Source organism: Sphaerodactylus townsendi, linkage group LG02 (assembly GCF_021028975.2).
Source record: "Sphaerodactylus townsendi isolate TG3544 linkage group LG02, MPM_Stown_v2.3, whole genome shotgun sequence".
Taxonomy (NCBI): domain Eukaryota; kingdom Metazoa; phylum Chordata; class Lepidosauria; order Squamata; family Sphaerodactylidae; genus Sphaerodactylus; species Sphaerodactylus townsendi.
Window position 1 is genome coordinate 20,578,309 of NC_059426.1, and position 18,381 is coordinate 20,596,689.

Sequence of the window (18,381 nt, forward strand, 5' to 3'; positions counted from 1 at the left end):
AATGTATGCCACCCTGAGCTCATTGGGGAAAGGGCAGGATAAACCTACACTAGATAAACAAGTACAACAAACAGCCCTGACCCTGTAAAGTATAACGTTTCCTCCTTTGCCATGTTAAATGTAGTAGAGAGCACCTTTGCAAACTTGCCTGCTATACACTATGTTCGCAGCCTGCAGTCTTAGATAGGTAGGCGTTCTGGGTAGATGCGTTAGAAGTCAGAAAATGGGGCGAGTTATTTCTTGGAAGCTCATCAAAGCTAAGCAACTTTATGTGTTATAATAATATTTCAAAAGCCAGTTTGACATTGAGCAGTTGGTGCTATGCCATTGGGACAGGCTCCTGCAGATCAGGAAACTTTTGGTTCCTGCTGTGACCCACTGAAGCCTCCAGAGTGGGAGGAAGGGAAGGGAAAGTAATCCATTTGACAACAGAAATTCCCTTCTTCTGTCTTGTAAACTGAGTTGTGAACCACAGTTGTGTCTTTATTTGAGTTCTGAAAGTATTGATCTGCGTGTTCTCGAGTCTCAGGAAAGTAAGGTCATTTTGGAAATTACTGGTAGTTGTCCCAAAGGACAGGGAAATCCCTTTAATTATCAGTATTATTTGGTGTTTCCTGACTTGACTCATCATAGATAAGAAATGCAAGTTATTCCTTTTTTGTAGTCTTTTTAAAAGTCCAGTCTAGTTCAAGCTTAGTTCTCAGAAGTTAACCAGGGTCAGCCCTCATAGTATTTGAATGGGAGACCATCGAAGAATTAACATGGGCCTCATAGACTCCATTGTCCATCAGTAAAACAGAATATTAAAGAAATACCGTGTGGATTTTATGCAAGTTTGATAATGCAGCTTTCATGCTAGAGTCCTGCAGACTCATATCCTCAGTGGAGTTTGTGGCTGTTAGGTCCATGTTTGGGTGGTCAGGATCCCTGTGGCTGTAGGAACTTCTGAACTCATTTCCTGTGTGGGAAACACCTGATCCTGTGTTGGTCCTGGGAGAAATGAAAAAAAAAAGTATAAACATGGACAATTTGAAATAAACAGTGCTATGTCTTGTCTCGTCTGTGTTGGCCACTGCTCATTTCTCAAGGGTGTGCATCGTTTGGTCTGCTGCTGATGGACTTTGTTCTGACTTTCTAGAGTTTCCTGGAAGTTATAAACGATCTAGAGAAGTTAGGCCTGGTGTCACCTGACCACTTGGATTTCCTAGAAAACTGTTTGTTGAACATTCACAGGAAAGACTTGGTAAAGAAGATCCAGAAGCACAAACTGGAAGGTAAGGCAAGTTGTAGGCCATTTGTTCTTTCCAGCAACTGGTCTGTCTTGGTTGCTACAGGAGTCACTTCTACGGCTGCATACATGGGAAGCTCTTCTGGAGGTGGAGGGTGAAATCCTGCGTTCTCTTACTTGGGAGCAAGTCCTGTTGAATTCAGTGAGACTTACTTCTGAGTAAACACTGGATTACTTCTGAAAAGCACTGGATCAGGCTTCTACTGATATGTGTCTGGTTTTATGAGATATCTGTTTGCTGCAGAACCATTTCCAGCATTTTAGCTATCAGAGCAGTTAAGTCTGGTATATGAATTTCTACGAATATTTTCAGTTTGCAACTCTTTCTCTCTCCCCCTACCCAAACATTAGCACTACTGCTTGCATTGTTGCAATGCGGACTAGCACTCCAGTTTCTTATCCTGAAACATACATTTTCCGGCAGCAAACATCCTAGTTTACTGCACGTTCAAATTCCCCTAAAAAATGCTCTGGCTAGGGAAAGAACAAAGTAAAGCTTGTGTATTTGTCACATATATTACAGTTGTCCAGCTAGTCCTAATAAAGTGAAGACATAGCAGTATGTGCAAAAACAAAGTGTGTAATACTTTAAAACATGTCTGGTATAAAATATTATTAATGTGCAGAAAAGGACAGAAGAGAAACGGAATTTTCAGGAATGTACATAGTGGTTTTGTGTTACCTTACAATCTAATTTAGGAGAGAGAGAAAAAAATGCTGACGCCAGGGCAGGTTGGGTTAGAAATCTCAATAAATAAATAAATACTCATCTGAAGCTAAGCAGGGGCAGCCTTGTTTAGTATCTGAACGGAAGACCACTGAGGAATACCAGGGTCGTCGTGCTGAGAAAGGCACTGGCAAACCACCTCTGAATGCCTCTTGCCTTGGAAACGTATTGGGTTGGCATGCGTGAGCTGCAGCTTGACAGCATTTTACACACACTCATTTCAAAAAGGAGATTGAGACTCAAACAGCAGTAAGACAAGACACTTGTTAGGATTGTGTGATCTTGGCTTTTTTTTTTTTTTAGTTAATTCCAGCAGTGAAAGTAACTTGTATGAGCCAGCACATAGTTCTAGTAAACGTGGCTAGTGTGGCACAGTGGTACCTCGTTTTTTGTCGCCCTGGCTTTTAGTTCGTTTTGGTTTTCATCAATTGCCTGGGCGAAAAAGTTGACTTGGATTTCGTTGATCGCCTCCGTTTTCATTGATTTCCATCGCCTGTTGTCCGTCAAAACCGCATCATTAGAGGGCGACCCAGGACTGCAAGATAGGTGGCCCTATGGTGCCTCGGTTGTCACCGGTTTCAGTTTTTGCTGGCTCCTGCCAAACAGATTCCCAACAAAAACTGAGTCACCACTGTATTTCCAATCTTGAGAGAGGCAGTAAGATTCCTAAGTCATTTTCATATAGGATGGCCTAGGCACAGTTTCAATGCCAGACAGGGCCCATGGGGCATGTGTACTAGAGGGTGTTGGTGGCAATTTCTGAGAACATCTGTTCTCTTTTCAGCTTCAGCTCACACCATCGGCTCTTCACCTGTGTACATAAATGCACTTCAGGCAAAGCTTCCAAAACTCACTCTTATCGACCCTCCAGGGGTAAGTAAAAAAAGAAGCCGCTGCAATCGAAAAATGGTGCAATGCTGAGAAAGGATCTTCCAAAGCAAAGAAAGCCAATGGAACACACAACACAGTTTTGTAAATTAAATTACATTCAGTTGCTTTAAGGACCCTTTCACAGGGTTTGACTTCACGCAGCCCGTTGGTGCCCTGCTTAAGATTTGAGCTTAAATTGTGGGCGCAATATATAATTTGAAGCTGCTATCCAATGATAAGGAAGTTCCTACTACAGAGTTACATATTTGTTGTAACTTGCCAGCAGTCTCTCTGAAGGGCAGTATGGTACTGCATTGGCAAGTACCGTGTTTCTCCAAAAATAAGACAGTGTCTTATGTTAATTTTTGCTCCCAAAGATGCGCTATGTCTTATTTTCAGGGGATGTCTTATTTTTCCGTTCCACAGCTACATGCTCTGGTGTTCTGTTTGACGGGCATGCTTCCAAACAAAAACTTTGCTACGTCTTACTTTCGGGGGATGTTTTATATTTAGCACTTCAGCAAAACCTCTACCACGTCTTATTCTCAGAGAATGTCTTATTTTTGGAGAAACAGGGTATTTACCTTTTGGGTTGGGGGAAAGAGTCAATTGTTAGATCCCAAACAGAGATACTTTTTTTTGGTAGCCTGCACTATCCCATGGGGAGCCAGTTTCTAGCCCGAGTCCCACATGTAGCCCAGACGGGAGAAGTCGGTCAGGCTGCTGCGTCTCCAATATACCAGACAATATTCTTTTCATTGTGGATCCACTTAATGATATTGTGAACTAATTTCTAGTGTGTCCATATATGTAAAATAGAGGGAATACCTTTGCAAGAGGAGCAGCATGGCAGGATTTGAAATGTCCATGTTGCTACACTTTTTGCAATAGATGAATTGGGATATGATTCTCTCTTTTTTTCTTGTTTGAATTTTGCAGATGGGGAGCAGAGTGAAACTGCTAAATGGATCGGGAGCCATTCAGAGTAAGGCCTGCCAATCCTCGGAGCTGAGGCTTTAGTAATGTGACAGCTGAAATGCCTAGCAAAAGAGGAATCTCCCACAATAAACATGAACACTGTAGCCCCCTCCTGCCATGCCATTGTCTTATTCTGGAGAATTGGTCCCCTTTGTATGCAGGTGCATGCCTAGATGCCCAGCTTCCTCAGTGATTTTATTTTAATTCATTTGTATCATGCCCTTCTACCCAATGAGGTTCTTTCTTCCATTTTATCCTCAACAACAATCCAGTGAGATGGCGGAGGCCAAGCACATGTGGCGGGCTCAAGGTCCCCCAGCAAGCTTCTGTGGCCGAGTAAGGATATGAATTTGGGTCTCCTGGATCCTAGTGTGACACTACTCTGTCACAGCTAATTACTGTGTCATCCTCATGGTGCATTTTCATACACATACTCATCTCCATCTGACTGCACCTTGTTTTCATCAGATAGTTAGAAGCTTTAGATAGTTGAAATGCTGCTGATCTGCTAGTACCTGAAGTTAGTAATTTGTAGCAGTACTGTCGTACTACAGCTAACAATACTGTATTTTGTAATTGCAGAGGGACAGGTCTCTGTATCAGTATCAGAAACTGGAACAACCATGTCTCAGGTATGGTGTGCTGTAATCAGAAAGAATACACCTGGCTTCTACACTGACCTTTTTCTTTTAGGGCATAAATTCTTCCAGGGCCCCTCAGGGTCAAAGTTCTTTGGGGGGGTGGGAGGGCAGAGCCCAGCCTCGGAGATCTGCTTTTATAAGCACTGAGGCCGGGGGGAGATGGGGCTCAGGGGCGGGGCCATGCCCCCACCCGCCCCTTGGGGTGTGCCATTCCTCCCCAAGCCCCCCACCCCACTCAGTGCTTATAAAAGCAGCTCTCTGAGGCCGGGACGGTAGTCTGTTCTGGCCTCCCCAGAGGAGAGGATAGAAGGGGCTGCTGGCTGGTTGCGGGGGGGACAACGAAGACTGCCATCCCCGGCCATGGAGAGCTGCTTTTATAAGCACTGAGGCCGGGGCAGGGCTTGGGGTGGCATGGCCACTCCCCCAGGGGTGGATGGGGGTGTGACCCCCCCTGAGCCCTGCCCTTGGATCCCACCCCATAAAAATCTATATCTACGTCACTGTTTCTCCATAAGACAATTCCGTTTTTGTTTCCTTTACTGATATTAAATTCTGGATCACTTTTTTGGAAGGATATCTCACATCTCTATAATGTGTGTTTCTCAGCAACCTAGACATTGGATTAAAAATTCTTCTTTTCGAATCCCTGCAGGCGCCTGACTGCTACAGAATGCAAAGCCGGCCTTTGGGAGTATGCCTGATCATAGACTGCATTGGCAATGATACAAGTAAGTCTCAAGGAAAATGGCATCATTCTTGCTGCGTGATGTGATGTATGTATGCCATATTTTCATACACCAGATTAGTCTGGTTTCCTTCCTTGGACCCAGGGTAGAATTGAGAATCACTTTTGCAAAACAGAATTGACTAATAGTCCCAGGGGATAATCAGGCATCTGGCATTCATCTAATACAGGAGTCCCCAACATGTTTTACTGATCGCTGCGTTTTAAACTGTTTTAATGTATTTAAGGGTTATTGTACATGCGATTTATGTTGTTCACTGCCCAGAGCCCTTCGGCCCCCCCCCCACCTCTGGTCTGTGCTATACTGTGAAAGAGTGAGGCTGTCTGTGCTAAATTATAGTGTTTTATGAAGCGTAGAATTGCCTAAGAAATAGGTAGAAACCTGGAGAGACTAGAAAAGGAGTCAAATCCTAATATGATCTCAGAGATGTGAAAGAGGGAATGGATTGATGTAAAGTGAAAGCCATCCCAGCCGAAGTTGTTGCCTCAGATTGTTTTCATTTCATTTCATTTCAACCTTTAATGGCATATAAATTATTTCCATTTAAAAGAGAAAACTTTTAAAACATTTAAATACGGGTGTTTAAAATGCTTTCCAAGAATTTAGCCACTGCCAAGGTGATCGATGGATTACAGTCACTTAGCAGAAAGCGAGTGGCCTGGAACTTGGAGTGCTCAAGTCTTGGAAGCAGCAGAGGGTGAATTGGGGTAAATCATGCGCAGGTTACTGTGAAGACAGCATTCCAGAAGAATATGAGTTATGGTTTCTATAGATCCACATCCGCAACGGCATAGTCTCTGATGTTTAGGGATCTGGAGGTATCTCCCTGAGGTTTCCGCCAGATGGGAAAATATTGAGGCGCATAGCATGAAATGCACGGCAAGTTGGTTACTGGATGCACAGAGGATGTGAGATATTTAGCTCTTGCTCTGTAACTTGGTTGTATTCCGGGAGAGCGGGGAGAGCATACAGCCGCCTTTGGTATTGATAGAAATGACATGTTCCAGATCCCTCAGTCTTTCAAGCGGATCTGATTGAAAATGGCGCAGTTCACTATCAGTCCCAACATTGTCCAAATCAAATCCTATGGTTCCTTGATTTTGTTCCCAATGACTTTGAACCAGTAGAATTGAAAGTTGTCTTTAAAAAGGTTTGAGTTTATATCACCTGCAAGTGATCTAAAATGTATTTTGAGCCAATACTTTATGGTGGCGATCCAAGCTTCTGTTTCCACGTATGAGAGGCCAACTTCGAGACATAAAGTTGGATAGGTGACACTATTCGGGACTCCCAAAATCCTTCTCAGAAAATATGCTTGGATTTGTTCAACATCACGTTGGAAATCGCTTATCCAAATTGGGATGCCGTAGAGGATTTTAGGCAACAACTTTGCTTGGAAAATTTTTAATATGGCTTTTACTGATTGGTTTCCTCAGATTGTTTTATTTGTTGTAAATTATTTCTTGATACCTTTTAGTTAAAAAAACATATATACATTTTAATTTGTCAAATGCAACCTGGAATCCCACTCTAGTAATTTCCTCAGGGCCACGTAGCCCTTCGAAACCGCTTTAAAGCTCGTACACATTACTCCAGGAGAAATTCTAAAGAGGTTTGGAATTAAATTCCTGGTGGCGGAGAAATATAGAGAAAGAAAGGAATAAATCAACATTATTCATCACGTATTCTATTTCTTTGCAAAGAAATAAGAGAGTGGGCATCACACTGAGATTTTGTGGTGCATTTCACTTTGTGGTTGTGACCATTTTAAGGTTGTGCCCACCACCCTGTGTCAGAATTCCAAAGGTGCCCAGAGGCTCAAAAAGATTGAAGACCCCAATCCAGCGCTCCTAAATGGGAACATTTCATTAGAGACCATCTAAAAACACAAGCCCAGATACCTTTTCAGAAGAAGGAGCTTGGGAGTTTCTTACACATCTTGAATGATGTTATCAATATTAGTTCCCCCTTCCTCCTCCCCAAAATCCCTTAAGATTCGCTTTTTGGGGGCTTTATATCCCATCCTCCCACTGGAGGATTTCCAAGTCAGTGTTCTCATAGGGAAAGAGCTTTTTTCTGTTGGCTCTATAAGTCACACTCTACATGTTCGTCACGGTAGCAATAGACATGGATGTGTGGAGAGCATCGCATCTTATCCACAGCAAAGCAAACATATGTTTATGTGAAAAAGGCTGCCTAGAAGTAGTCAAAAGTTCATTCTTTTCTATGTTTATAATACCTACCCAGTGCCCTACATATCTCTTGGAGAACTTAGCACTTCACTTTGTGTTCTTTCCCTGATTCCAAGGTGAAACCTGTCGGATCAACCCACAGCTTCCAGATTCTGGGAGATGCTGTAGCACAGTGGTTCTCAACCTTCCTAAAGCCGCGACCCTTTAATACAGTTCCTCATGTTGTGGTGATCCCCAACCCTAACATTTATCCATTTTGCAGATGGAGAACACGGATGCAGAGAGTCTTAGGCAACCCCTGTGAAAGGGTCGTTCGACCCCCAAAGGGGTCGCGGCCCACAGGTTGAGAACCACTGCCGTAGCAAGTCTAGTGCAGACGTAACATGAATGCTTTCTGAAGTCATTGATAGGGCTGGGCTGTGCAGTCCCCATAACAGCTGAGTGGGGCTCTGCTGCTCCTTTCTGTTTCCTAATTCTGTCTTCTGCTGTGTCAGGGACTGGCGATTTTGTGCAGTGCAAGCAATCTTCCCAAGCAGGACAAGAGAGGGAAGAATCTGCTCAATTGTAGAACGTTTGAGAAACCAGCCTTCAGTGGGCTGGGGGGTGTTGGGGGAAGCTGGTGACTATCCTTGAGCTTCCTCAATGGAGATCAGTCACTTTTACTTCTTTACCCTTTAAACAAGAGGTGTCCAACTCTGGCATCCCAGATGTTCATGGACTACAATTCCCATGATGAGAATTGTAGTCCATGAACATCTGGGGCGCCAGAGTTGGACACCCCTGCTTTAAACCATCTTGTCTCACTTGTAACTGGGACTGTTGAAACAGTACTATTTTAAACCTGGGTGAATTCGGAAGCCTGATCTATGCTGGCAGTGGCGTAGGAGGTTAAGAACAGATGCATTCTGATCTGGAGGAACCAGGTTTGATTCCCTGCTCTGCCGCTGAGCTGTGGAGGCTTATCTGGGGAATTCAGATTAGCCTGTGCACTCCAACACATGCCAGCTGGGTGACCTTGGGCTAGTCACAGCTTTTCGGAGCTCTCTCAGCCCCACCTACCTCACAGGGTGTTTGTTGTGAGGGGGGAAGGGCCAGGAGATTGTAAGCCCCTTTGAGTCTCCTGCAGGAGAGAAAGGGGGGGATATAAATCCAAACTCTTCTTCTCTTCTTCTGTTGTGAATCTAGTTTTCCCAGGTCAGTTAGTCCCCAAAATGAAATCTTTTCTGGCTTCTCTAGGCAAAATCTAGGGTTCTCCCCCACCTCCAATCTGGCTTCCTCTGCCACCTCTTCTCATGAGTTTCAACGCTTCTCAGCTTAGCGTGTGCTTGCTGTGGGATTTTTAAAAATCCGACTCAGTTGGAACTTAGCCATCATTCAGGGTTTTCTTTTAAGGGGAAGGGAAATAACACATTTTCTTTCACTTCCTCTGAATATTCTGAGAGTTCATGCATGCAAAATGTATGGGTGGGGGGAGTTCCGCATGAGCTTCTTACATAAGCAAAATCAGAAAATTTCTTGAGGGCTTGAAACGTGGAATGCACAAGTGACTAAAAATAACCCATGCAGAATGAGTTCAGCCTGGGCTAATGTGAGCCAGAGGAGAAGAGAGGTAGGGAATCCCCCCCCCCCCCGCATTCTTATTAGTGATTAGACTTGAAGAAAGTAGCCCATTTCGTTCAGGATTTGCATGTCTTGGCACAAAGATTTTTAGCTTGAACTCTGTAAGGTGACAAGACACGGCAGCAGACTCAGCAATGAGCTTTATGCCTTCTAATGCTGGATAGAATCTTGTCTTCCGTAGGGATCATCTGCCTTTTGTACTGGGTCAAGATACCCTGCCTGTGCAGGAGGGGAATGCTGGTAATATACAGTGCCCTAATGTCAGGTCTTGAGACTGAAGTCAATAAGTGGACTCTGGATGCTGGATCAGAAGTCATTATTGATAACAGCTAGTATCTGCCTTTCAGAAAGCCAGTTCTATCAGACTATGAAAACATAGTTGCCTTTATCCCCTCAGAGTTCCCACCATAAATTCCCCCTCCTGGTTTCTCATGGAATGTAAGATTAACACAATGGAAAGAAGGAAGTTTGGTAGTTGAGCATCTCAAGGCCAGCGCAGCAATAGCTCTCCGCCACCTGCCACCCCCTCCTGCTGGGAAGGCACCAGGATTGCTCCTAGTTAGCTGCAGTTACCAGCATCAAAGGAAAGCGAAAGAAAAGAGAAAGGTTCATTAACATACCAGAAGGTGAAGACAGCTTCCCCCTCCCCATAGCCAGGTGTGAGTCCTTGCACCTAGGCCCTGCTCTTTGATGGCAGGAGAGGGCACATCCTGACACATTGTTTTGACAGTGTATTTGTGCAAGTGAACCAGAGTGAATAAGCCAAGAGTCCAAAATCTGTGCCACTTTGTATTGAAAGTTCTCGTCAACCAATACGGGTGTAGGGACCATGGCATGGGGATGCCAGACATCCTGGAGAGGTGCCTGTTTCAGCAAGCTGGAATGAAAGGTGGGATGGTCAGCCCTGTAAGTTTTAGGTAATTCAAGTTATACGGTTACATCATTGATCTCATGTTTAACTGGAAAGGACCCCACAAATTTGGCCCCCAACTTCCAACTTGGTTGTTGACAATCTGACATCCGAGACCAGGGATGGGTTTATCCTCCTGGCCAGTGATCACCTTGAATAGTTGAGTACTTTGATGGACCGTGTTATTATAGGTAAATTCAGCCAATGGCAGGAGGGACAGCCAATGATCTTGGGGGTAGTTGATGTAGCTCCTCAGGTTCTGCTCAAAGACATGATAAACTTGTTCCGACTTCCCACTAGTTTCATGGTGATACCCTGAACTCAGGCTTTGTTCCACCCCAGTAGCTTCAGGAACTCCCTCTAGAACTTAGCCACGAACTGAGAACCTCTGTCTGAAATTATTTTGTCTGGGATGGAATTGAACCTGTACAAATGCTGGATCAATAGTTCTTGTACTGTAGGGAGTTTCTTGCAGGCCACAAAATGTGCTTGTTTAGAAAATATGTTCATGATCACCCAAATCACCGTCTTGCTCCTAGTTGCACATAAATCAGGTATAAAATCCACTGACTGAGGCCCTTTTGTGGTTTCCAATGGGTTTATTAGCCCCTGGGGCTTCCCTGTAATTGTTTGGCCATTGTGACACATTGGGCAACCTTTTACATAGTCAACTGGCCCCCCCCCCCCCCCCGCGAGTGAGGGCTACCAAAAGTGCTGATGGGTCAGGTGAAGTATTTTCATGAATCCCAAGTGGTCAGCCAATTTAATGCCATGGCAATACTTCAACACCTGATCTTTTTATAACGTTCTAAGGACATTATTTATGCTGTGCAGAATCCATTTAGGAGAGTGGGCTGAGTTTTTTAAAAATCTGTGATGTATAATTGTGTGATACTGCCCCTTAGTGGCTCGACTAGGAATAGTGGCCCCTCCTCCTTCCCTCCTGCCTCTGCAATAGCACAGTATTTCTGAGCTCCAAGTCTAGATATATCCCAAACCCAGACGAGAAGAGGGATCATTTGTATCTCTGCCTCCTCTCACTGTGTGTTCTTCTCCTGTCCTCCTCTGCCTGCTTTCCTGAATAACTGGCTTTAAAAGCAAACAGTCAGAGAAGAGTAGGAATTCTTTGAATTCATGCCTCGCTTTTGGCTAATCCTCCAGCTGGCTTTTTAAGAAGAAATCCTTTTTTGAACTTTGCTAAATAAAATTATTCTGGGACTTCCAGTGTTCCCTTTATCCCCTCCCAAGGGAGGGATGGGGTCTACTCCTGTATCGTCTCAGTAACATTGCAGTAGCAGATGCTGCCACATGGGTCCTCCCACCCCTGCAGTGAAGTCCCGAACACAAAGAACGAGGCTGTGTGCATTCCATGCTTAGAAAGAAAAATCTGCCCTCTGACAGCCTACCTCTTATGGCTTATGTAATTATGCAAAATAAGCCAATTCACATAATTGCACCATCACTGCATTGAGGATCAAGGCTGCATTGGTCTGAGATTTCACCCGGCCTGCTGTGATTGAACTCTGCATGCCATCACCATCACCTGCTCTACCCTGACTCGGGTAGCTTGGGAGCGGGGAGAGCTGTTAGCCACTTTGGAAAAAGATTTCCTTTGGCAAGACAGCTCTCACCAGTGTGTGGGCCTCAGACAGCTACTATTTTTTCCCCAGTGGCATCCTTGGCAACATGAGCATGGCAGGGAATTTTTTTGAACTGCCAATTACCAGTCAGAGCAGTGGATCCAATCAAGAAAGACAAGGGCCAAAGGGTCATTGTGAGGAAGGGGTTTTAATTGTAAGCCACTTTGAGACTCAAGAACAGTGTGATATAAAATCCTACCTTCTTTTTCCTTGCCATGTATTAATCTTCACAAATTGCAGAGAGCTATGTAAAGCGTTTAAGCACTGTCTGTCCAACTAGTGGGAATCTTGCTTAACCTCCTCTAGGGCAGTGGTGGCGAACCTATGGCACGGGTGCCAGAGGTGGCACTCAGAGCCCTCTCTGTGGGCACGTGCGCCCAGAGTCCATCATGTGGTGGGGGGCGGAAAATCTACCCCCCCACACACACATCTAGGCTGGCCTGGGCACGATCCTTTACCTGGGAGTAAGCTCGGTTGCTGGCAATGGGACTTGCTTCTAAGTAAACCCTCCTAGGGTCATGATTCACCCATTCGAAGCGTTACACGGTTGCTTCACCAAGCTTACTCCTGAGTAACACGCACCTTGCAGCCAACCATTTTTCCTAAACTAAAACCTCAGTATTCAGGTTAAATTGCCATGTTGGCACTTTGCGATAAATAAGTGGGCTTTGGGTTGCAGTTTGGGCACTCGGTCTCGAAAAGGTTCGCCATCACTGCTCTAGGGCTTCTGAAATTTCACTAGGTAGGTTCACATACATTCCAGGGTATCTTTGTAGCTTGAGGGGTTAGAACCTTGTTCTCTCCGTCTCCCTTTTTGAGCTCAGATACGCTTCTCAGGACTAACGTCTTGCATAAACAGTGACTCAGCTTCACAGAAGAGCTCAGGATCTGTATTCAAGACACTTTCTTTGTCCCTTCTCCAGATGTCCTGGTTGATGCCTTTACCTCTCTGTACTTTGATGTTCACTGTTACCAGTTCCTAAACGTCAATTCCCTGCCACAAAAATTGCACGAAGTGGCCAGACTGAAGCAACACAAGGACTATGACTGCTTTGCCTGCGTCCTGGTCAGCCGAGGAAATCACCAGGATGTCTTCTGCACCGACCGCGTCTTGCCCGGCTTTGCTCTGGAGAAGGTGAAGAGGTTTTTCACCGGCGATAAATGCCCAGCCCTCTTGGGGAAACCGAAGCTTTTCTTTATTCAGAACTACATTGAACTGGGACATCGGCAAGAGCAGAGCAGCTTTGTGGAGGCCGACGGAGATCTTGCGTCTGCCATCCCCCAGGTGGCAGACATCCTCTGGAGCCAGAGCACGGTGGAGGCACCAGTATTGGAGCGGTCACCCGCCTCATCCTCCTTTTATCTATCCACACTGGCGGAGCTCTTGACAGATCCACACAAAAGGTAGGTGGCTTTTTTGAGAGAGAAAAGTAGTTTCCAATAATCTTTTTGTACCCTGACCGGGATGGCCCAGACAAGCTTGGCCTCATCAGATTACAGAAGCTAAATAGAGTTAACTACAGAGGCGTACAACTTATAGGGACGTGGGGTAACTCATGTTCCTGGGCGCACGCTTTTGGTCCTGTGGCCCAGGAGGTGCTCGCCGCTGACCCCCGCCCCTGGCCTCCATGAAGGCAGAGCCCCGCCCCCCCCGGCCTCTGTGCAGGCCAGCAGGACCTGGGGAGGGTAAATGTCAGCCTGAACATCATAACCAAAAGACGTGAGCCCCAGCCGCACATCACCAAGCCCCCTGCCTCCCTGCAGGATGGCTCAGGAGCTAGCAGCTGCAGCGCTTGCTTGGATCACCCGCCACCACCGAGCCCTGCCTCCAGCCTCCGTGCAGTCCAGCTTTTGCCCCCTCCCCCGGCCCTGCTGGCCTGCACAGAGGCCGAGGGTGGGGCTTGGCCTTAACGGGGGCAGGGATCAGCGGCGAGTGCCTCCGGGGCCACACCCCTGAGCGTGGGGGAGCAGGGGGCCCCCGGAGAAGGGGTTGTCGCTCGGCACCATTTCCCCCCGACATGCCTCTAGTTAGCTGTGATTAGGTCTTAGATGGAAGACCGCTAAGAAAGTCCCAGGTTGCTGCACAGAGACAGGCAATGTCAACCCATCTCTGTTCAGCTCTTGCCATAAGTTGTCTACGAGTTGGCCCTTTATACAAACACACGCAGAAAGGAAGAAATGGTACAGAATATGGTATGAACAGTTGCTTTTCAAAAACAAAAAATCAAGGTTCTTGTGCCTCCAAAGATACATTTTATATTTAGTAGGCAGCCTTTGCTAAAATCTCAGAGGTCCGTGGGGTAGATAGTTAAGATTGTAGTATGATGCAATACCTCTTATTCCTCCCTGTGACTGACAAAATCAGAATAAATTCTGCAGATTATTTTACAGTTTAGGTTTTCTTGGTACAGATTTGTAAAAAATAGAAATGTGAAGTAAAAAGCCCTATAAGGAGCAGCAGTGGCGTAGGAGTTTAAGAGTTCATGTATCTAATCTGGAAGAACCGGGTTTGATTCCCAGCTCTGCCGCCTGAGCTGTGGAAGCTTATCTGGGGAATTCAGATTAGCCTGTACACTCCCACACACGCCAGCTGGGTGACCATGGGCTAGTCACAGCTCTTCTGAGCTCTCTCAGCCCCACCTACCTCACAGGGTGTTTGTTGTGAGCGGGGAAGGGCAAGGAGATTGTAAGCCCCTTTGAGTCTCCTGCAGGAGAGAAAGGGGGGATATAAATCCAAACTCCTCCTCCTCCTCTTCCTCTTCTTCTTCCTCCTCCTTCTCCTCCTCCTCCTCCTCCTCCTCTTCTTCTTCTTCTTCTTCTTCTTCTATAAATGACTCATAAACCCCTTCCGCACACGCAAAATAATGCTTTTTCAAACCACTTTCACAACTGTTTGCAAGTGGATTTTGCCATTCCGCACAGCTTCAAAGAGCTTTGAAAGCAGTTTGAAAGTGCATTATTCTGCATGTGCGGAATGAGCCATAGCTACATGGTTGGGGAAGGACCACTTACTCCCTTACAGCCTACTCAGTTATCTTTGGAGGCATTGCTTTGGGTGGCTCCGCCTTCCGAGATTAGGGGTGAGGCAACCTGAGAGAGGGCCTTCTTGGTTGTGGCATCAAAACTCTGGAACTTTTTCCCCAGAGAGACTCATCTGTCTCCTTCTGTTGCTGTCTTCCACCAGCAGGTGAAGACTTTTTTGTTTTGTCCGGAATCAAATGGGTGTTGTGGATTTTCCAGGTGTGGCCATGGTCTGGTAGTTTTTGCTCGTAACATTCTTTCTCTCTCCTCTTGTGTTTCTTGCAGGATGTTGTCTCTGCTAGATATTCTTGTGGAGTTGAATGACAGAATTTACAAAAGGAACACAGATCACCCTACGGAGCAATACTCACTCCTGTTAAAGCATACCCTGAGAAAAAAGGTCTTCCTTTCACAAGGCTAGAGATTAAAACTACACACACACATATCCTGGTTCATTTGAGCTATATCTATCAAGAATAAATGGTAGGTTTTTCTTCCAGGGCCATGCATGCGTGGGCTGTTCAAATGTGGGTTTTTTTGGTAGTCTTAAACTATTTAAACCAAATCAATGCTCAGCTTCAAGATACTATGGATACCTTACTAAGCTAGCATAGATGTCACCTGTGCAGTTACAGTCTCAAGGTTCAATTTGTAATTTTCTCTTGTTGCCGAATATTTCGTATTAGAATATTTATTGGAATATTTCGGCAACGAGAAAATTACAGATTGGACCTTGAGACTGTAACTTCGCATATATATAAAACTTTCTGCTTGGCCAAAAGTTCAAGACGGAAATTGGGTATAGCTTTACTATGTTAGAAATTTTGTGCGAACACAGGGAGGTAGAGCCAGCAGGGACGTGACATTTTATAAGCGGAGTGCACTATTTGACCACAGTAAACCATGGAATTGAAGATCATGGCCTTACTTGAACAGGGAAAGATCATGTAATCGAAATGCTACCGAGGGCACAATGACTTGTTCTTGCCAACTTGTTGAACTTCAGACCTCTGGAGCCTGTAAGTGGAAATGTATGCACAGACTGTAATAAACACACAAATATTTCCTGGCCAGTCACTGAGAAGACATTGTCTTGAGTTCAGAACCGAAATGCTCTTGTATGTCATAATCAGACCTGTTTAAGATTTCCCGGGATGTATTTGTTATGGAAAAATTGCTCCTGTGGGTATCTCCTCTGTCCAGACTGTTCTGCACTTGCCGATTATTGAATTATTGAAAGCAAAGTGTAGCAGCACAGCAATATATCAACCCATCACCAAGAACTTCCACATAACTTGAGTTAGTATTCTCTCAGGTACAGGGATCTAGCGCACCTTTCAGACCACTAGGAGGATTCGATGCAGTAAGAATCCTGCTACGATTCTCCAGCACTAAATTGGATGCATAAACGGAACTAAGCTGAATGTGAAGGAAAGAAACAAGGTTGTAATTTGTTCTTGCAAGGAGTGGAGTTTGAGGAATCTCTGCCACAGTTATATTTATGTTGGTGACTTTGGACAAAATTTCATCTGATATTCTGTATTTTTTAACATAAAAATGATCATTTAATTGTTTGTGCATGGTGTACTTATGTGCTCTTTTTCTTTCATCCATTGTCTTCATAAACCTTTACATGCCCCTTAAGTTATTGAAGAATTCCTCTATATCTTGGATTAGACCCAAGGAAGTCTAGTTCTTCTGGGTAACTGGTTTGAATATTGTTTACTATACAGAAACACTGTTTTTATTCATTACTTTAAAGCAGTACCTCGCCATTTTTATTTTTGCAAATAAATTGGAAATGAAGCAGTCTCTGTAGTAATCACTACAGTAACTGCAACATGGAACTTTTAAGTCCCTGAAAAATTGCATGGAAACAATTCGTGTGTGGCTTGAACCCCTACATTTCTGAATCTGTTCCCATCCCCCTGCTAGGCCCTGGCCCAACCAAAAATTAACAGAATCGCTTTTTTTGAAACAGTGGATAAAAGTTTGGAAGGCTGAAATGGAAGCTGTTCTGTGTGACAGATAGTAAGCCAAGCGGCCATAGCACTGCCAAGAGGCCTTAGCTAAGAACAAAAAAGAACACGAGAGCCCTGCTAGATCAGACCCATAGTCCATCTACTTCAACATTCTGTCTCACATAGTGGCCAGCCACTTACTTTGTAGAGCCAACCATAGGGCATGGAGATCAAGACCTTCTGATGCTGCTTCCCAGCAATGGTACCCAGGTGTTTACCACCTCTGAATGTGGAGGTTCCCTTAAGTCATGCAAAAAAAGCCAAACAGTGTGTAACGTATATGACAAAGGAACAAGACTACGCATCACACACTGAAGACGGAGGATCAATATATTCAATAAATGTATTTATATATATTATTATAATTGTCCAGTTACTGAATCCAATGATTGTACATCCAGTTTTTTGAAAAACAAGTAAAATATTTTTTCAACAACAAAAAGTTCATTTTTGAGATATATAATCCATATCTTCAATATCTACTGAATGAAAATAGTTCATTTTTTCAATATCTTTAGGATAAGTATATTCCATATAGAAAGTACTTCCCAAACGACTCGCACGTTTTAAAGTACGTTTTCACTGTAGTCTTCCTCAGGAGAAGCAATTCTTTCAGGAAAAATTGTTCATTCATTTGCCATGCACAGGTCTTTTTGTCACTCAACAGAGCTGACACACAAACCCCAAATGGCTGCTGACATACAAACCCCACATCCAGCTCGATCCCTTCCAGTCCAGCGGCTTCCATTACTGGGCTACAGGACAGAGACGATTATCACTACTGCTCCACAGAGGCTTGCTCATGCAAACAGACTGAGGCAGGTTGGCATATTGGTTTTGCCCACTTGGCCTTACCGCGGCGTTTGTTGGGTGGCGACGTGCACCTTTTGACCCACCGCCTGGCTGCTTCTGGGGTGTAGTCCTGCAATGGCTCGCCTCGTTCCTTTGGAAGCGGTCTCAGCAAGTGAGGTTAGGGGACAAGGCCTCCAGACGGTGGCCACTTCAATGTGGGGTGCCACAGGGGGCCCTATTATCCCCTTAGTTATTTAACATCTACATATAACCCCTTGCTCAGCTGGTGCGTAGTTTTGGGCTGACGTGTCACCAATATGCTGATGACACTCAGCTCATTTTGTTGATGGAGGGGAGGCTGACCTCAGCCCCTGCAGTTCTCCAGCGATGTTTTGAGGCGGTTACTGGTTGGTTGAAGCATAGCAGGTTAAAACTCAATCCATCAAAGATGGTGGTCCTGTGGGTGGGTCGGGGGGGAGCGGGGTTTCAGTCACTGTTGCTGGAGGGGGCCCCTCTATCATTAGCCCCCTTCATTCGGAGTTTGGGGGTCTGCCTGGACTCTGTCCTTTCCATGGAGTCCCAGGTGGCCCGCCCAGCTCGAACGGCGTTTTACCATCTACGTCAGGCACACCGGCTGGCCCCCTATCTCTCCTAGTGTTACCCCGGTTATAGGGAACAGGATAAGTTACCCAATTCAGATTTAGAGAATCAAAGAGACAGACAAAGAAAATGATTTCAAGAAGTTAGTAAGTTTATTAGAGAGGAACAGGTTGCAATAGCACCCTGGGAGGAAAGACTCAATTTCAGCTTTGGGACTGTCCTTTTTATAGACAAAATTTCACATGATAAGTCATTAAATTCCTATACATTACAAAACTCTCGACACCTTGGAATAACATACAAAAACTTAATGACAGACATAATTTTGCCAGGCT

The 18,381-nt window shown here is 45.0% G+C and overlaps 1 protein-coding gene across 1 annotated transcript in view; it reads left to right on the top strand.

Moving 5' to 3' along the window:
- Positions 1-16,443, top strand: part of CFLAR (CASP8 and FADD like apoptosis regulator) — a 19,515-nt gene extending 3,072 nt beyond the window's left edge. The window contains exons 4-10 of the mRNA XM_048484462.1: positions 1,139-1,274; positions 2,800-2,888; positions 3,825-3,870; positions 4,446-4,495; positions 5,157-5,232; positions 12,536-13,016; positions 14,919-16,443. Of these exons, the coding sequence (XP_048340419.1) occupies positions 1,139-1,274; positions 2,800-2,888; positions 3,825-3,870; positions 4,446-4,495; positions 5,157-5,232; positions 12,536-13,016; positions 14,919-15,054 (1,014 nt within the window). The 3' untranslated portion in view covers positions 15,055-16,443. The remainder of the gene's footprint in view (positions 1-1,138; positions 1,275-2,799; positions 2,889-3,824; positions 3,871-4,445; positions 4,496-5,156; positions 5,233-12,535; positions 13,017-14,918) is intronic.
- The last annotated feature ends 1,938 nt before the right edge of the window (positions 16,444-18,381 follow it).